The sequence below is a fragment of the Rana temporaria genome, chromosome 7 (genome assembly GCF_905171775.1).
Source record: "Rana temporaria chromosome 7, aRanTem1.1, whole genome shotgun sequence".
NCBI classification, from domain to species: Eukaryota; Metazoa; Chordata; class Amphibia; order Anura; family Ranidae; genus Rana; species Rana temporaria.
In genome coordinates, this window is record NC_053495.1 from 147,107,883 (window position 1) to 147,124,289 (window position 16,407).

General features: G+C 42.5%; 1 protein-coding gene across 4 annotated transcripts in view; it reads right to left on the bottom strand.

Annotated features, from left to right (window-relative positions):
- The window catches only part of SH3GLB1 (SH3 domain containing GRB2 like, endophilin B1), an 87,440-nt gene that overhangs the window by 57,620 nt on the left and 13,413 nt on the right, over positions 1 to 16,407 (bottom strand). For all 4 annotated transcript variants that reach the window (XM_040360086.1, XM_040360089.1, XM_040360088.1 and 1 more), the window contains exon 2: positions 6,165 to 6,306. In XM_040360086.1, coding sequence (XP_040216020.1) covers positions 6,165 to 6,306 — 142 coding nt within the window. The remainder of the gene's footprint in view (positions 1 to 6,164; positions 6,307 to 16,407) is intronic.

Here is a 16,407-nt window from a genome sequence, read left to right on the forward strand (position 1 = left end):
AGCCTGCACACGTATTATGTGGTACGAAAATGTCAGATTTATTTATTCTTCAAAATATATAAATTTTAAAGATACTCCTAAACTGGAAAATGTTTGGCCCAGTGTCTATCCAAGAGACTATAAGAAACTCCCAGTGGAGTCTGGAAGGTCAAACAGAGGAAGGAAAAGGAGATTTGGTCACAGGAAGACAGCCAATATCAGATAAACACAAAGAGTATTAATTCAAGTCTGTTTAAAAAGAAGCCTGGAGAGATTAAAACAAAAAGGAGAAATATTAAAAGGACGTCAACAGCAAAATTAACCAATATATTAACAACTATCATGATACTTTAATGAAATGTAGTCAGCATCAGATTCACAGGAATACAAGTATGAAGGAAAAACTAAATAGTTTCCAGCCATCTCTAACCAGTACCTCCTTAGAACTACAGGATAAACATGCGTATAAGGTCTTGTACCTGATCTACAGTTCATGTCAATCAGAATAAGATCATAAATTGAGCCGCGAAAAGAGAAACAAAAAGCAACTCAAATAGGAGTCAAAGCCTCTCGCTGTAAAGCATACTGCGTTTGAGTCACTAACATGAAGCCCCCAAAAAAATGTGGTTACAGCATATGCTGACAGTAGTTGTACTACCGGAGAGCCACAGGTTGGAGAAGGATCCTATGAAAACAGAAAAACAAAGTACATACACCTTCTACCCATGTTTTCCCGAAAATAAGACACCGTCTTATATTTATTTTTCCTCAAGAAAACACACTATGGCTTATTTTCAGGGGATGTCTTATTTTATTGTAGCTTTTCCTCCTATCCCCTGGTGTTTGTGTGGCGTGAGAGACTGTTGCTGGTCAGTGCTGGGGAGCAGCTTTACTTCTGATGTGGAGCTGGGGTGATCTCTTTGGGCTCAGTAGTCTGCTGAAGCTTCCCCCCCCCTTTTACCAGGGGATACCCTGGTGTTTGTGATGGGTGAGAGACTGTTGCTGGTCAGTAGTTTTACTTCTTCCCCTGAGGACAGAGCGTCCTGCTCCTCACTTGGTCACTTCACCGAGGAGACTTTTTACTTTCACTTTCAGCGGGACCTGACAGGGGGAGCGGACCCCTCTCCGGTCACCTAGAGATACCGTAGCAGCTGTCACGATGGAGCAGATAAGAAGGGCTGCACGACTTTTTTACAGCTCCGCACCAGTACACTACGGTACATACGCCCATCACGTCTTGTTTACCGCTACGCATAGTCACGCCCATCACTACGTCTTATTTTCGGGGGTATGGCTTATATTTCGGAAATGCTTGGAAATCCTGCTACGGCTTATTTTAGGAGTATGTCTTATTTTCGGGGAAAAACGGTAGGTCAACACCAAGATATATCCGAGCACTTTGATCTGGCTGATAAAAGTTCAAGTGTCAAGTGGAGCAAGCTGAAGTATTTTATTGGGGCAACAAGTGACAACAATGACGCCATTATGTTAGGTCTACCGTTATGTCATAAACTGAACAGAGCAGCATCAAATATTTATAGATAAAAATATATAGATTTTTTTTTACCTTACGGTTCCTACTACAGTGCCAATGTGCACTTTGGCATGAGTCCCAGTAAATGAATAACATCGAAACCCCCTTCAAATTAACACCCTTTTCTACGCTTTCAAGATAAGCTGTAATTCTCAGCAGTCAAAGTATATAGGTCTACTTCAAATTCACACTACCCCATTGCAAAATAAATACATTTAAAGATGATATCTGGGCATCAAATCCTTCCGCCTTATGCTCTTAACTACCATGTTGGTTTTGAATAATCTAAACAAAAATCCCAATATACTTAAAGTGGTTGAAAAATTCAGACATGAAATATGAACAATGCAGATCCTTCTATAGTGTCTCTCAAATAGGAGCACTATCAGCATGAATCACTTCTGATAAGTTCTCAGGACACCAAGAGAAAAATGGTGACAAGGGAGGGAGCTCCAGCAGATTGACAGCCTCAGTACTGTTCCTGTGGTGAAGGTGGGTGTGTGCTTTCACTCCAATCAGCTCTCCTCACTGAGCTCTGCAAAGTTTAACTGCAGCTCCCCATCCCCTGATTCCAGAGGCAAGAGATCCTGTGTAAATTCTGCACCTTGAATGGATATGGGGGACAAATGGCTGTAGATAAACAGGTACGACTTATGTAGGAGGAATGGTTTCATCTCTGTGTATCATCTGAGGCCAGTCACTTCACTGGATATATAAAAGTTTACAACCACTTTAAATCTGTGGTCATGTGTTGTGTTGGGTCATAAGTTTTCTCTCTGCCTCACTGCAAAGTGGGAGGGCCCACCTTTGGATCCCAATGTTACTGCTGGGGGACATGGACATGGACACATATCGGCTGTCCAGTGGTGGGTCCTCCTGGGTCCCTGATGACTGACTCGATTGAGTGATAACAGAAACTGGTCAGTGCAGGCACAGACCATAGCACTGGATCACTGATCTCCACTCACAGAAGAAGCACTGCTGAAAGGACGGGGCTTTTTGCCCAGAGATGGGTTTTAAAGAGCAAACTTAATTGTTGTATATGTATTCTTGTCCTCATTTTTATTCTACTTTTAGTGGGGAAAGAAAGAGGAGGATCTCCTTATGAGTCACAGGCAGCAGTAAAAACATACAGAAGTGCTTCACTTCACTATTAAAAATAAATAGGTTTTATCTGGAAGTTGGGTGTTAGGTCTATTGCCAGGTTCAGTCTTAAATTTTTCTGTCTACAAATCTAAAGTGGGGGGGAAGAAGGAGTAAAACAATGGTCATGCAGGTTTACTATGTTTCATGGTTTGTTAAAGTATAATTAAACTTCATAAATATAAAATAAAAACGCTGACAAGTCTTTTCTGTGATATACCCTTCTCCCTATCTACCAGCGGTAATGTACACTGAGACGCGCATGCATACTCATCATATGTTCCCAGCACCACTTGGGCCTGTGATGTTATTCGCATGCAGGGGAGTAATGTCATCATGTCTCAGTCATTCAAGTGGCTGGAACAGTACAAACCCAGGAGGAAGACTGGGAAAAGATGGATGGCTCTACCCTGATCTTATGTGCTATATATAAAAGGCATGCAACACACATTACTGTAACAAAATAGTGTAAAGGGGTCTTATTGGCTCCTGTGCAACGGTCTAAACAAACACCAAATACAGTTATGTGATGCCCAAGCCTCAAAATAAGCTTCCTTTACCTTCCCTGAATAAGCCAAATCTTCCTTCATTTGTGTTCCACATGCTCCCCCCCCCCCCAGACAATGCAGGCCTAGAGTGGGAGGGTTTAAGAAACAGTGCTGTAAATTCAGAAGGCAGCTGGCAGGTCCAGGTTTGGTCAAGTGCTGAATGACAAGCTAAAGGCTTGGAATCAGCAGTGACAATAGTTATGGCCACACCGCCTGCAACATTAACTACTTCCCGTCTGTAGGCTGTCATAGGATGTCCTTAGAGTGAGAGCAATAATTCTAGCACTAGACATCCTCTGCAACTCTAAACTGGTAACCTGTAAAAAATAAATAAAGTGTAGCCTATGGAGATTTTTAAGTCCCGAATTATGGCACCACTCCCTGGCAATTTTAAAGTGTGAAATGTTAGGTATCCATTTATGTGACGCAACATCTTTTGGGGTAAATATTGGTGTTTTGTTTTCGAATATATATATATATATATATATATATATATATATATATATATATATATATATATATATATATATATATATATATATATATATATATATATATATATAAAAAACATATTATGCCCTATGGTCTCTGCTAAAAAAAAATACACACACAAGTTTGGGGGGTTCTGAGTAATTTTTTAGCAAATACATAATTTTTTCATGTATGAGAGAAATGCCAGAATTGGCCCAGTATGGAAGTGGTTAATCTCACTGTAGTGCAAGCAGGCAAAGCCTATATGAGAGTGGCAAAACTGCTTTGAATTCAGGAATAGTGCAGCATCATCGCCACACCATTAAAATAAGCTGCGTTAGGAGGACTTCAGCAACAGCCTCAACAGGTATTTGTGGGGCTTCACAGAGAAAACTATGTTTTAGGCCTCATGCACACTGGATGCTTTTACAGCTGCTGTATTTGGTTTCAGACATTTTTTCTGCAGCCAAAAAACTCCCCAGGATGTTAACCTATGTGTCCATGCGCACATAGGCTGTTGTCAGCAGTCTTTGGCAGGGGCGTTTTCTGGCTGAAAAAAACCCCCAGAACTAGTAGGTTTTCAGAAGAGTTTTTCAGCTCTAACTCATAAAAAAGTTTAAAACACCAAAAAAACACAGCCATTAGCGTTTTTGAGCCATAAGCTTTTATAAGCTTTTGTGGGAGTATAACTTTGTTTAAAAAAAAAAAAAGAAAAAAAAACCCCCACACTAAAAAACGCTACTGCAAAAACACAGAAAAACTCATCCTACAGCTTTCAACCGCGAACGCTACTGGCTTTTTTATAACGTGTGAATGAGGCCTTGTACTCAATTGCTGCAGCACATTTTTTCATGGGAAACCAAAGTTCTACTTTAAAAAGTGTGTGGCGTCGTGTGTGGCGTCCTGATTATACGTACAGCCACATATAATTGACACTTTGCCCTTTCCACACAGCCACTATAAAAGTGTCAATTATATGTGGGTATGCGCAGCAAACATTTGGTGTGTGAAATCAGCAGGTAGCTAAGTATGTAGGTAGCTCAGGTAGCAGCACCAGGATTACCAAGTACATAAGTACACTCTTGGCCATGGCTTGGAAAACCCTTGGACCGATTTAGAAGAATCACACAAAAATAAAACAACCCACTTTTATCAAATCAAGTGAAAAACAAAATTGCTGTTCACTTAAAGGTGTACGTTTCTGAAACTGAATAGCGGTGATCCCTAGGATCGCCACTGATCTCAGTCCATTAACGGTTTATGAAACAGAGATGATCGGGGGAGAACACTGCACACAGAGAAGCTGTGATTGACCGACACAGAAACAGACAGTTTATGAAGCTACAATCTAAGCATGTCACTGGCGATCTGTGTCAGAATTCACACTCTCAATTCATCTGCTCAGAGGTGGTGAATCGGGGAGAGGGGAGAGAATCCCGGGCGGAAGGAAGGTTTGACTTCCTTAATCAGACCCCTCCCAAGACAGTAACCATGTCTCCCCTGCCTGCCATGTCTGTATACATATATAGTGTAGGGCAGGGGTGCCCAACCAGTGGCCCGGGGGCCACATGTGGCCCACGGAGCCCCCTGATGTGGCTAGCGACTTCCTGCTCTGGGATGGCTGGTTGGCAAGCCCAGATTGCAGGTTGCCGACCTTCCATCTGAGAGCATCAGTGTTGTAAATAAAGCCGGCGGTAGAGGAAGCAAGTGGCTTTTCAGAAAGTGCACCACACCTGCAAGATATAATAGATGTCTATGGCAAAGTGCAGCTAACCGCGGGAAAACTACAGGTACAGTGCGCCGCAATAGACTACAGACCATCAGTATAAAAGCAGCCTTAGGCTCCTTTCAAGCGATCAGTCCGACCCAATCAGACCCTCCATTCACTTCTATGGATCGGCAGATGTAAACAGACTTTTGTCCATTTACACCTGCCTACCTCAAATTCGATCAGCTAAAAAAAAACAGAAGTGGATCTGTCCCCTTCCATCTGATTGGATCAGAGGGCCCATAGAGTAGATTGGGCTGGGTCTGCTTGGCATATGTAGACTGGACACTGACCTGTCATCTGCCCACTCCGCTTATTGTGGGCCGCGACTGGTTATTAAGTCGCTTTAAGTGGCCCTCGGCCTTCCAAAGTTTGGGCACCCCTGGTGTAGGGGGACAGACATTAACTAGGTGGGCAGTCTTCTCCAGCAATGTCTGTGTATAAACGGACACATCAGTGTTTCAGTGAATTTCTGGTACTGTAATCTCGCTATGTCTCACAAGATTCCAGTATCAGGGGGCGTTCTCCACGGTTTGAAGCGTTTGTAGATCGCTTCTACTTTTGGAGGAGTGAAGTGATCTTCACCGCATCATAAACTGGCACTCAAAAGGAAAAGGATCTCTTCTGTGAATGCCAGAGAATGGAGCAGTGAGTATTTTTCACTGCTTCATAAATGGACACATAAATAACCAAAAAAGTCCTAGTTGATGCTTTTACTTACTTGGATTTGGTTGTAGTAAGACTTCTGTCTGCTTCATAATTTTTTCAGTCCATACTTTTGTGCTTTCAGCCTTTGCAAGAAGGTTCTCAAGGTGGGCATCTAGCTCTGTTTTCTCTGCTTGTCCAAGTTTCTCTTCTGTAAACTGTTGGGACATAAGACATAATACTCATAAGTTCATGTAAAGACACACAAAGCCCATGGGATCTTGCACATTGCTATTGCTTTATAAAGAGAACTTTAGATGATAAAGTTAAACCGAGCAAGAGAACACAAAAAAGGTAAGGCCACCAACCCATCCTTACATCAAACATCATGAATATAAATAGTTTAGCTGTGAACTGTGTAATTCCTGTTCATATCGGTGCAATTTAACATGTCAAATCGCAGCCTATTTCCGGCAACAGCACTTTCCTAATTGGTGCGATTTCCAAAAGTAATTCCTGCACTACTTTTGGCGACTTCGGGGGGCCACTTCAATAGACATCTGTGCATGAACCCGGACAGATTTCTTTCAAATCACCCCAAACTCCCCCCTGAAATGCAGGTCAGCTGAACTTGCACGATTTCAATCCTGCGTTTAGTGTGAACAAGGGCTTCAGCTCCATAAGCGAGTGAAATGCACAAAGGTCGGGGACTGGGGAAAAAAAAAAAAAAAAGGGAAGGATGATCTCATGCAGCTCCTGGTAGCATTTAGCTGCCAAGATCTAATCAGAGGACAAGGAGTAAACCAAAAATTTAAAAGTTCATTACAACTTTGCTATAAAAGTAGACGTTGTTAAATTAGAGATAAAAAATTAATCGCGCTAAAAGCGCAATTTATTTATTTCTCAAATTTTTTCAATTGTATTTATTGTTTACATGCTAATCACAGCTCGGAGTGAATAGACTGTCACTAGGTTGCAGGTCTTTTTTCCTCTTTTTTTCACTTTCTCTTGTTCATAGTATTTTAGCGCAGTTTCTCTCCAATTTTCCATGTTGTTAAATTGCCTTACACTGATTTTATTGAAATCTATATATGGATTTTATATAATGATTACATGGTCAGTCCCAGTGTTGCATGAGGGAAAACTGAAGGAAACAGTCGAGAGCCAATCAAATTAACAGGAACTTACACGGTCACCACCTCGCCTAAATAATTGGATCCGGTGAGGCCCCAAAACCTTGTTTATTTAAAGCAGAACTATTATGCATTTCCCTGTGAGAGTTTAGCATCACTGTAAATAAATTGTTGGGCCTTTAACCCACATAAGATTTAAAACCATCTATACCATGAACTGGTAGCCGCTGTTACAGTCAATGTAATCTAACAAAGGAAATTTAAAGCGGAGCTTCACCCAAAAGGGGAGGTTCCGCTTCAAGCCCTAGTCCCCCACCGTGTCACATGACAGAACATTTTGGGGGGGGTTGGGCAGTTACCTACTGCCTTTTCAGATCGCCTAGGTCGGTGATGGCAAACCTATGGCACGCAGAAGCTCCGGGCACACAAAAAAAAAAGTTTCCTCACCATTTCACTAGGAGGACAAATCGCCCAGTGTCCCCACACTGTCCCGGTGTCCTGTCGATATGGGTCCCCCATCGGATAATGCCCGGGCTGGACTGCACAGGCGCAGCGCATGCGCAAAAAGAGCCACCGAAAATCTCAGAGGATGAACAGAGGTTTGTACACAGCGCCTGTGCAATCAACACGCCACACGCGCCTGATGCTCGGGGCGGGTTATTCATTGAATAGAACAAGGGGCGGATGCATACAGAAGAAGCCGCATGATGGGCAGTGCTTTTCTCAAAGGGGCGGATTTAATATTGAGAAGCGTGGCTACAGGGGATGCATTTAAACATATATTAGTAATGGATGTGAGTTATGATGCCGCACCAAGACCCTGAAGGCTAGTTAATAACTAGCCTAGGTAAGCATGGCACTGAATCCATGGACTGGCAAATGTCCGGTTATTAAAAGTCAGCAGATACAGGATTTGTAGCTGCCACTTTAAAATTTTCCAGAGTGGAGAACCGCTTAAAAACTTTCCATGGACGTTTTTACAGCCACTTTCTTTAGCCTTTTTTACAGCTTAAAAACGCCTGTCCATGTTATTTATTTTTTTGAACATTTTTTTTTTTTGAGCTGGAGCTCAAAAACGCTGCGGTAGCGTTGAGCGTTTTTGAGCGTTTAACGTCTGGCGTTTTTACAGCTCTACTCTGGAGCTTCAGAACACACTGGTCCTGTTTTTTTTTTGCAGCTTAAAAACGGCTCAGCTATCTACAGCTCAAAAACGTCATGGTGGGCATGAGGCCATAGACTAACAAGAAAAGTGGCTGTAAAAACGTCCATGGAAATGGAGCCTGAGCCTAGGTTCACACTGCTGCGAATTCAAAATCGCGGTAAAATGCGCGATTTTACCGCGATTTCGCGGCTGCGATTTTGCCGCGATTTCGGCCGCAATTTAATGTATATCGCGGCCCGAAATCGCAAAAAGTAGTACAGGAACTACTTTTTGAAATCGCAGATGCGGCGTCGCACTGATTAGGACAGTGCCATTGCCGACAATTGCCGCCGATTTGAGATGCGATTTGACATGTCAAATCGCATCTCAAATTGTTCCAAATCGTACCCAGTGTGAACCAGGGCTAAAACTTCTACAGTTGGCAGCATAATTGTTAGTTTCCTAAATTTTGCAACTCAGCGCACTTGAATCCAGGTTTGCTTTGTGCGTTTTTTGAAGATCTGTGGAGTAATCCAGTGTCAAACTTTTCTTTTGTGCCAGAGCTTCCTGTGAGCAAGACCAGTCATTGCTGCTTTCTTGCCTTGTGCAGGTTGACTCTTGTTTTCACCCCCTCCCATAGTTTTCTACAGGCAGCCTATATTAGGCAGGCTTTTTGAGTCCCTCCAACTGTATGTGCAGCACAGTGACTATGACAACTACTTTTACAAGGTAATAAAAATGTTCAAAGACATCTGGGACACACAAAGTCTTTTTCATCCTCTGTGGCCTTTGTGGAATTTATGTGAAAGTTTGTGTCCAAAGCTCAGCTTGAGCCTAGGTTCACACTGCTGCGAATTCAAAATCGCGGTAAAATGCGCGATTTTACGGTTGCGATTTTGCCGCGATTTCGGCCGCAATTTAATGTAAATCGCGGCCCGAAATCACAAAAAGTAGTACAGGAACTACTTTTTGAAATCGCAGATGCGGCGTCGCACTGATTAGGACAGTGCCATTGCCGACAATTGCCGCCGATTTGAGATGCGATTTGACATGTCAAATCGCATCTCAAATCGTTCCAAATCGTACCCAGTGTGAACCAGGGCTCAAACATCACCTAGTATGCTGTAAAAAAGTGGACATACTGGGGTAGATTTATTAAAACTAAAGAGTACAAAACCTTGTGCAGGTGTGCATGGTAGCTAATCAGATTCTAACTTCAGCCTCTTCAATTAAAAGGAGTTGTAAACCCTCAAAGTTTTTCCCTAATGCACAAAGGCACAAAGGGAAAACTTTTTGTGCTGCAGCAGGCCCCCAGAGCCCCCCTTTTACTTACCTGAACCCGATCGTTCCAGCGACAGGGACGAGCACACTAGCTCCAGACGCTGTCTCGGGTCCTCATCGGATAGGTTGATGGCAGCAGGTGCCATTGGCTCCTGTTGCTGTGAATCAAATCAAGTGACACAGGCGGCGGGGGCGGGGCAGAGTCCTGCTGTATCAGCCGACGCAGCAGGACTCAAACGCCCCCACACAAGTCCCCCTATGGAAAGCAGCTTCACCATGGGGGCACTCCAGAAGAGGAGCCAGGAGCACTGCGGGGGAACCCCAGAAAAGGAGGATCGGTCGTTCTGTACAAAAACGTTGCACAGAGCAGGCAAGTAAAAACAGGTTTGTCATTAAAAAAGAAAAAACACAAAAAAAAAAACTGGAAGCCGATTGGTTTCTATCCAGAGCTGCAGCACATATTGCACACTCCAGTCTTAGTAAAAATCCACCCGACAGATTCCAAGATCTCTGGCATTTGTTTAAAATAAGCAGGAGATTGTAAAATTATGTTAAAAAACAAACAAAAAAACATTAATTATATATATCTGTATCTATATATTTTAGGAGCCTGAATCTGATACAACAGAGAAGTCAATTACAAGCTGCTTTTACAGTGCAAATCAAGATCACTGCAGACGTCAGAAGGGAATTTTTCCAGTAGTGACACCTCATCAGTTCCTGATTTATACAATGTGTATTTTGAAAGCTTACACTGTTAACAGCCTTTAAAAAAAAAAAAAAAAGTGACCCCCTGCTACATAAATCCTCTCTCTATTAGTAGTGACCTAACAAAGCAGTCAGGGAGACCAAGTATCTCAACCTATGAGCAGAAATGTAATACATTGCACCTTACCAGTCCTTAGATACGGTGACTGAATTATTTATTTGTTTTTTAAGTGGTTCTAAAGGCTAGACACCTTTTCCCCTAATGCATTTTCTACATCAAGGTAAAAGATGCCCCATAACTTGTATCTCCCCCTCACCCACCGGTAGACTTACTTGAGGCTGGGGTGGGCTGGGGGGATTAAACACGTAGGGCAATCACAGCATAACAGCTTTGTTGACATCGTGATCATGACAGGTTGGTCTTGATGGACTTGTGTCTTTTTTCAACCTTACCCACTTTGTGATGACATAGCGATATGCGATTACATACCCTCTGCTTTCCGCTGCATAAGAGGTAGGCGAGGAGAAAAAGCAGCACACTGAACTTCCCAATGAAAGGCTGTGATTGGGGGCTTTATCAGCAGAAGTCTGATCATTGGAAAACAGTTTCCAGCTCAGCTAAAAAGCTCACCAAGGTATGATCTCCTGACAAATGTAGTCACATTTTTAATAAGAAACCAGAGGGACTGGTAGGAACTACAGGGATTTCATACAAAAGGAAGCTTTAGAAGGAACAGGATACTTTCACACAAGCACATGGTACAGCATGAACATGTTTGGTTTACATAACCGCTTTTCGACCCACTACAATGCATATACTGCGACAGCTACTGGTATGTCTCTGCCTGTTTCTGGCTTTCGAGCGCACGTCCTCACCCACCTATTCCCCTGTGATTTGATACAGCGGGAGTTTGGCAACAAGTGCCGACCAATGATTCGTGGCCAGGACCTGCTTATTGGCTGTGTCAAATCACAGCCTAGAGCCCTGTGTTGATAAACACCACAGGGCTCTATACAGAGGGAACAGAAACAAATCGATGTGTAACAAAAAGCAGCATAAAGTACACACATTAACACTTGTTAGGCACACAAGTAACCCCTTGATTGCACCTAGATGCTAACCTCTTCCTAGCCAAAGTCATTACTACACAGTGTATATTAGCACCGATCACTGTATTAGTGTCACCGGTGAAGTCAGTTTCCACAAAGTGTAAGTTAGTGTCAGATTGTCCGCCGCACATAGTCCCACTATTTTATTTTTAATATATAATAAAAAACAAACAAAACAAACACACACATCCATATTCCCCATATATATATATATATATATATATATATACATACATATATATATACTGTCAGTTAAACGCGCTATTAACGGCGTTAACGCAAACCCATGTTAACGCCGTCAATTTTTTTATCGCGCGATTAACGAGGCGGCGTTCGGGGGTTATACCGGGATGATGCCTGCAGCCATCATCCCGGTACCGTTGTTTAGAGCGGGCGATCGGCTATCCAAACATAACAACCGATGCCGGAGGAGCGGGAGGGGACATCCCCCCCTCCCGCCGCCTTTCGCCGCTCTGACCGGGCCTCCCGTCCCACCGGGAGACCCGATCCTCGATCCGCCGCCTTCTGTGTCCAGGTTGCAGACTGACACTAAGCCGTAAGCGGCTTTGATTCAGTCTCCGCATTGAAACCACGGAAGCGACGTCATGACGTCACTTCCGGGTTTCTCGGCTGCCAATGGCGCCGGATTTAAAAAAGTACACAGTATTCAGAATCGCCGTTTTCGGCGATCTGAATACTTTGAAGTGCAAAGGAGGGCTCGGAGGTCTTTTAGACCCCCGATCCCTTCATAAAGAGTACCTGACACCACCTATTGCTGTCACAAGGGATGTTTACATTCCTTGTGACAGCAATAAAAGTGATCAAAATGTAAAAAAAATAAAAAAAACACAATTTATTATAAAAAAAAAATAAAAAAAATAAGAAAACAAAAAAAAACATTTTTTAAAGGGTGAAACTCCTTAATGGCGCGATTAATCGTGAGTTAACTATGACATTAATGCGATTAAAAAATTTTAATCGCTTGACAGCACTAAATATATATATATATATATATTAGTGCTGTCAAACGATTAAAATTTTTAATCGCGATTAATCGCATTAATGTCATAGTTAACTCACGATTAATCCATCTAATTTATGACGAATTTCCCCACAAATCGCTATCGCACAATTCTGCAAGTGATTATAATTTATGATCGCTGTTTTTTAGCTGATCTAAAACCATTTTTGACATAAAGGGACACTTTTGGACAATCTACAGTTTTCAGGCAGAAAGAATAGTTTTTATTTTATAAAAGTACATGTAGGACACTGGGCAGACCACTAGGGACAAGGGGGGTGTGTATTTTTTACATACAGTACTGTAATCTATAAGATTACAGTATACTGTGTGTATTGTGTTTGTTTACTTTTTTGAATTTGGCGCCGTTCTCTGCTCCCGTGCGTCGTAACGTCGCAGGGAACGGAGATCGGCGGCACACAGACATTGTGAATCGAGCGAGGAGGACCCGCCGAGCGAGGAGGACCCGCCAAGCGAGGAGGACCCGCTCGATCACACAGCGGGGTGGCATCGCCGATCACACAGCGGGGTGGCATCGCTGGATCCAGGGACAAGGTGAGTAACTTGCCTGTGAATCCAGCGAGAAGGTAAGCCGCGCCGCGCCGCTGCACACTCTGCACGTCCACCCCGAGCGCTCCCGCCTTAATCGCGCGATAAAAATATTGACGGCGTTAACATGGGTTTGCGTTAACGCCGTTAATATCGCGTTTAACGCACAGCCCTAATATATATATCACACACATACACAGTGGGGATCAAAAGTTTGGGCACCCTAGGTAAACATTTGTATTAATGTGCATAACGAAGCCAAGGAAAGATGGAAAAATCTCCAAAAAGGCATCAAATTACAGATTAGACATTCTTATAATACGTAAAAAAAAAAAAAAAAAAAAAAAAAGTTAGAGTTAATATCTTGTACTGCCCCCTTTGGCAAGTATCACAGCATGTAAACGCTTTTTGCAGCCAGCCAAGAGTCTTTCAATTCTTGTTTGAGGCATCTTTGCCCATTCTTTCTTACAAAGATCTTCCAGTTCTTTGAGATTTCTGGGCTGTCTGTCACGCACTGCTCTTTTAAGGTCCAATTATAGATTTTCAATTATGTTGAGGTCAGGAGATTGTGAAGGCCATGGCAAAACCTTCAGTTTACGCCTCTTGATGTAATCCCCCAGAGATTTTGAGGTGCGTTTAGGATCATTATTCGTTTGTAGAAGCCATCCTCTCTTTAACTTCAGCTTTTTCACAGATGGCATCAAGTTACCATCCAAAATTTGCTGAAATGTTATTGAATCCATTTTTCTTTCTACTCGTGAAATGTTCCCTGTGCCACTGGCTGCAATACAACCCCAAAGCATGATTGATCCACCCCCATGCTTAACAGTTGGACAGAGATTCTTTTCAATTTATAGCATGCACTGCCCCCTTTGCAAAGCCAAGACCTGCCAGTGTCATGGATTGTTCTCAATCATCGTCTGGGAAGACCAGGTGATGTCAATCTCAAAGGTTTTAAATGCCCAGACTCATCTGGCCTTGCCCCAACAATCAGCAACCTTTCTTCTCCAAACGTACCTTTGCTCATTCCGGCCAAAAAGTTATATTTTAACCTCATCGGTCCACAGAACTGGTTTCCAAAATGCATCAGGCTTGTCTATATGTTCATTTGCAAAGTTCAAACGCTGATTTTTGTGGCGAGGACGTAGAAGAGGTTTTCTTCTGATGACTCTTCCATGAAGACCATATTTGTACAAGTATCTCTTTATAGTGGAATAGTGTACCACAACTCCAGTGTCTGCCAGATCTTTCTGGAGGGATTGTGCAGTCAAACGTGGGTTTTGAATTGCTTTTCTCACAATCCTGCGAGCTGTTCTGTCTGATATTTTTCTTGGTCTTCCAGATCTTGCTTTAACTTCCACTGTTCCTGATGACTGCCATTTCTTAATTACATTCCGAACAGAGGATATTGACATCTGAAAACGCTTTGCTATCTTCTTATAGCCTTCTCCAGCTTTGTGAGCGTCAACTATTTTCAGTTTTCTAGACAACTGCTTAGAAGAACCCATGGTGCCGATTGTTGGGGCAAGGTCAGATGAGTCTGGGCATTTAAAACCTTTGAGATTGACATCACCTGGTCTTCCCAGACGATGATTGAAAACAATCCATGACACTGGCAGGTCTTAGCTTTGCAAAGGGGGCAGTGCATGCTATAAATTCTGCAGGGTGCCCAAACTTTTGCAGATGTCATTTTTTTTGTTTTCTGTAATTTTGAAAGTGTAAATGATGGAAATAAAATCTAATTTTTTTTGACATATTATAAGAATGTCTAATCTGTAAATTGATGCCTTTTGGAGGGTTTTCCATCTTTCCTTGGCTTCGTTATGCACTTCAATACAAATTTTTACCTGGGGTGCCCAAACTTTCGATCCCCACTGTATATCTGTTTTTTTTCTTAAAATTTGGGGACTTTTTTTGTTTATACAATGGAAACAAATATATATAAATTTAGTTTTGAGTAGTGTTGCATAACTGCAATTGCCAGTTAAAATAGCACAGTGTCGAACAGCAAAATATGGACTGGTCATGAAGGGGGGGTAAAATCTTCTGGAGCTCAAGCGGTTACGTTTATAAAGGCTTTAAGCCCCCGGTTAACATCAGGCCTATTTGACCAGCAATTAGACATGACAGATCGCGTGTCAAATCAGCACCTATTGCCAGCAACGGTACTGTCCGAATCGGTGCAGAGCCACAAAGTCAGCACTGCACCGATTTGGACAATGCCGTTGCTGGCAATAGGTGTCGAATTGACATGCGATTTATCATTAGTTCCTGCACTCATTTTGGTGACTTTAGGGGCGATTGCAATAGACAACTGTGCAGGAAAACTCTGAAATTGCCCCCAAAGATGGACTGAAATGCCGGTTTGAAGTCGTGCGGGTTTAGCTGAACTTGCACAAATTCAAACCTGCATTTCAGTGTGAATCCAGGCTAATGGCCCAACTATTTTCGATTAATAGTCGCAAGTAGAAATTGAATAGGTTACTAAAGTCACGAAAATTCTCGTACGACAAAATGAAAATCGTTCGATCGAATAATATCAGATGAACTGGTGTGGTCGGCTCTCGAAAGCTCTGTACTAATGATCCAATTATCATACTGTCGCGCCGAAAGCGGTATTTTTCGGCTGATTTTCAGATCGTGTGTACGGGCCATTTGTTAGCTTTCCTTCATTTTCACCTGGTAAACCTTCCAGTAACAGACTTCCTGTCCTGGGATGATGAGGCTCACTCATTGTACAGTACCTTTCCTTTCTGCTCATCTATATAGCATAAGGGGAGACATTCTGTAATACACAGACCATACTGCACACAGAAGGTTTTTTATCTTAATGCACTGAGATAGATTAAAAAAAAAACCCTCCTGCTTTAAAACCATTTTAAAATATACTTTAAAGCAGACCTAAAAAAAAAAAAGAAAAAAAAAAAAAGAGGGAAGTTTCAGGAAAAAAAACTTTCCACAGCCCCCTGCGTATAACACGCAGGCACAGTTTACTCTCTATTTTTAGGGTAAAAAAGTGAGTGTTATACGCCAATAAATACAGTAACTACTAAACCCTGTAGTAACATAGGGTAACATAGGGGCTAGTGGTGGGAACTACCAAGCACAGTAGAGGAACTAGCCATCCAAAATTCTTATGGGTCAGATTTTAAAAGTGGAGTTGCACCCAAAAATGGGACTTCCACTTTAAAGGTGACCCCCTGACATGCCACATTTGGCATGTCATTTTTGGGGAGAAGGGGGGGAGCGGAAACCCTCTTTTTAGAGGGTTCCAGGTCCCACTTCCTCCTTAGGTCGCCTCGGCAACTGGAAGAAAGTCACCTTTCCCCGCTCCCTCTCTGCAATCATCTGGGACACGTCACAGGTCCCAGATGAT